The sequence below is a fragment of the Anneissia japonica genome, unplaced genomic scaffold, assembly GCF_011630105.1.
Source record: "Anneissia japonica isolate Jap-2015-1 unplaced genomic scaffold, ASM1163010v1 scaffold287937_len43387_cov111, whole genome shotgun sequence".
Taxonomy (NCBI): domain Eukaryota; kingdom Metazoa; phylum Echinodermata; class Crinoidea; order Comatulida; family Comatulidae; genus Anneissia; species Anneissia japonica.
The window spans coordinates 15,234-19,299 of NW_022725480.1; the positions used below are offsets into that span (position 1 = coordinate 15,234).

Here is a 4,066-nt window from a genome sequence, read left to right on the forward strand (position 1 = left end):
ATTTTTTCGATGCATTGTTCCTCCTAGTTTTCCTATTGATTTTTTTTCCCATCAGGTTATTTTCATTATACTTTATAAGAGATAACATATTTTTTTTTGTGTGTGTGTTTTCTCTATATCAATTAATTATTGTCTAGTCATTGTAAGGTTACACTAAAAAGGTGTGCCGATGAAGCGTTATTCAATCAATTGACTGATTGACTATTGATGCATTTGCAATACTGTATTGATGAAGCCTAAATACACATTGTAGAAAGTTTAAATCCTGCTTTACATAAGAAATACAGGAAAGAAAACAGGATATCTTTATAACATGTTTTCTCTTTTGGAATTTCGATATCACACCTTTTTCCTAGTCGTTCTATATACCCATATTTTATCCACAAAAAACACACTATTATTTCTGTACTTCTACAGTTACTGCTGAGCTCAAGCGTAAGATTTTAGAGTGGCTTGAGCTTGAAGTTTGTTCGAAAAACGTGAGGTTCACGCCGGATGCGTGAGACTTGGTATGATATAGGCCTAATAATATATTGACTATATTTTTGATTTATTTTCTTTAGTATAGGCCAAAGAATGCGATAAAATCAGCTGACCTTTTTTAAGTGGGGTAAAACCTTGAATTTTGAATAAATTAAAGGTCATTAAAAGACACCTCAGAAGTCGGGAAAGCTCGTATTTCCGGCCATCTAGGAATCAAAATTTTCCCGGGGGAGGACGCCGGACCCCTTTTCATTCATTGGGTTTATGGGAAAATGAATCCCCCTATTTCAAATCCTGGATCCGCCCCTGGAAAGGGAATTATACACTGATCATTTATTGTCATTACACCTAAACAACATAATACATATTTACAGCGATATAGACCAATATATAACGTCACATGACACAAAAGGTCAAAAAATCAAACTTACCAAAAGTTGTCGTGTTTAGTATCATTTGAAAGCTCTGCCAATGATGAGTTATGTTTTCCGGTATATACATATCAGAAACTGTGTAGTTTTTCATATATTGTCCTGTAAATCTAATTATCAAATAGAACAAAATTCTACAAACACACTCTTTAGCTGATTTATTAGAAGGGGTCAGTCCAACTACGACCCATCATTTTACTATAGGTTTGACCAGATATGTACACCTGCGTGCATTCTGGGGAAATACTTGATTCCTCCGAGTCCAAATGAACCCAGGATAGGCCAGGGGCCCCACTCTTACTCCATGGTGGCCAAGGCAAATACAGTATGTTGTGTTTTCCTACTTATTGATGATTCTACATACATGAACAATGGTACAACGTTACGTGCTATATAATATATTTGATTGGCTGATTGATTTGTTATAACATTAATAGGCATGGTCCTCCCAGTGGTGCAACGACGGTCCCGGGCCGAAACAATGTTATGAGCACCATGCATATCAGTAAAATATTTTTGCTCACGAAGTGACACCGGGGTGGGTATTCCCCCTAGAGATAAGTGTTAAGGATGAAAAGACTTTAATTATTAGACAATGCCAAAAAATGTTTTGTGAATAATATTTGGCACACATTTTTAATTTGAATAAGATGTGTATAAGAGACAGGTATAATACATACTCCAAGAGTCCTTTATCCGAACACTGTATTTACCTTACTTTGATGATTTATATATATATATATATATATATATATATATATTATATATATATTAGGTCTATGCATATGCACGTGAATTTTCTTAGCTTTGCCAATATAAATAAGTATTATCAAACAATCATTCAATCAATCATTTCAGGGTGGGTCCAGGAGACACGGGTCTATCCCAACCCCCAAAAATTAAAGAAGAAAGAGAGAAGAAAGACCAGAAAGAAGGGAGCATGACGTCACTGTAGGCTTACTTCAAAACAACCTATTTTTTTTTTTAATGTCTGTTGTCTCCACCATTTCTAAACAAAATTCTTTCTCTATATCTGTCCCTTATGTGTGGATGGATATATTCGGTGTAAACACCAAGGATAACCCACAAAAGTCGGAAGAGTACTTGTTTCCAGTGAGGTCCTTCTGGTGGTGATTGGGCACTACACCGGCAGTGGCCTAACCGATGGGCCCGGGGCCCTGTGGTTTTCTGAGACAGGGGTCCCCTTTTTGATCCGGTCACCACTTTGATTGTGGGAATTTAAATTTGCTCGTTTTTCTAATATTTGGCATTGTATTCTAGATTGCTTTTAACAACGAAATAAATTATATATCAGTTGCAGATTTAGGTATTCAAAATAGAGGGAATGTGGGTAGGGAGGGACTTTCACACACCTATGCTACCAACAGGTTAAATGTCTCATCCGAAAGACGGTGCGCTATCGTAACTTGCATTTCAGCCCTCCAACTGAAATACAAGGAAGAGCAGTGATGGGAATTCAATGCACTACCTCATTCCTAAAGCCCCTTCCAATTTCCATCTTAGAAAACTTAAAGTTATTGGAACCTCATACACTCTGTGCTGGATATCTATATTCATTTAGGTATATATAAATCATGAGATATAGACCGTGGGTTGAGGCTCGAAAACGTTCAATTCTGTGACCCACCGATACGGGCTACCTGGCATTTACACAAAAATGTCAATACTATTATATTGAAACATAAAATGACTGTCGGCAATCGTGAATTTGGGGGAACTGTAACCAAAAATGAAAATTTATCTTCAAAATTGAACCGCTTGGTACGTAACAATAGCCAATCAGAAGATGACTAACAAAAAAGGTAGGCTCAGCTGCTAAGAGCTCAGCCAATCAAAAACTCCCTTCTATGCAGTTTGTCCAATGTAAATAGTAAACAAACTTGCAAGTATGGCGTTGTCGACGGATACAAGTACATCTAATGATGAAATTGAGCCTCTTATAGGGCTATTTTGTGCTATGCATGTGGTTAAAAGCAAAAGTAAGGTTGTGCCATTTAGTGAAACTAGCCTTAAAAAAATTAAGGAGTGTGCAAAGCTGTGGAAATCTACAAACAAGAGTCCGCAGTATGAGGTTGCTGTCGAGGCTTTCGAGACGTACTTCAAAGACGAAGAGGATCTGGGGGATGGCAGTGCCAGTCCAAGCAGTAAGCCTAGGCCTAGTCAAGAATTGGCTAAATCTGTTCGAAGTTATGTGTGTGGTGACAAGTAAAGTTAAAAATGGTATTTCTTATGGTATTTTGTACGGTAGTAATTATGCTCTCTACTACATTAAGCATGGTACTCACGGAACTCAGGCCTTGCTATTATGCACCACCTGTTTCTTCCCGTGACACCACCTACCTAGCTACACTGACAGGACAGGAGGAAGGCCTACTACTATTACCTCAAAAAACATAATAATTTTCATATTTGAATGTTATCCTATAGGGTACGTGTGTGTATAGGTTGATATGGCTTTTTCTTCACCTGCGTTTCATCATCTGTGGAATATATATTGTGTTAACTGTACTGTTTGTGTTTCTATTTGTCCCTGTTAGGAAACGCCGGGGTACCCCAGGGTACCATCGCGAATGCTACAGGAACTTCTGTAATTTAACAGATATTAAAAGAGCAATCAACAAAAAGAGAAAAATACAAGGTAGGTTTATGTGTGTTTAGTATACAGATGTACTAATCATTACACTCATCTAATCTATAATTAACTGCGATTTTTTTTTAATAAATGTAATAATATGTCATGAATCCAAGATAAATCCACCATAATAATAGCAACTTTTGCCATTGGCTGTCAACAATGTTTTACAATGTTTTACTTCAGTCAATTTGGTTTTTATGAGTGGGTCTGCCTTTTAATGCATGTGTTTACTTTAATAAATTAAGGCTATTATTGATCTTAATGTTGTCATAGTAACAATATAGCAAAGTTATAATGACAATGCATAATGTTATGCCTCATCCACACAGAAAACCATAACCTATTGACACAGCATAAAAATATAGCGAATTATAGTAATATTTATCAAACATTTAGGTCAGTTTTTCTACAATTATCACCCACGTTTATTCTTGATTTATGCTACTACTTATACTGCATGCTAGAACAGACTTTGATTAAAATGAAATAATTAAAA

The 4,066-nt window shown here is 36.3% G+C and overlaps 1 protein-coding gene across 1 annotated transcript in view; it reads left to right on the plus strand.

Annotated features, from left to right (window-relative positions):
- Window positions 1-2,523: 2,523 nt before the first annotated feature.
- Window positions 2,524-4,066, plus strand: part of LOC117112730 — a 7,423-nt gene continuing 5,880 nt past the window's right edge. Inside the window, exons 1-2 of the mRNA XM_033255873.1 lie at window positions 2,524-3,122; window positions 3,473-3,573. Coding sequence (XP_033111764.1) covers window positions 2,824-3,122; window positions 3,473-3,573 — 400 coding nt within the window. The 5' untranslated portion in view covers window positions 2,524-2,823. The remainder of the gene's footprint in view (window positions 3,123-3,472; window positions 3,574-4,066) is intronic.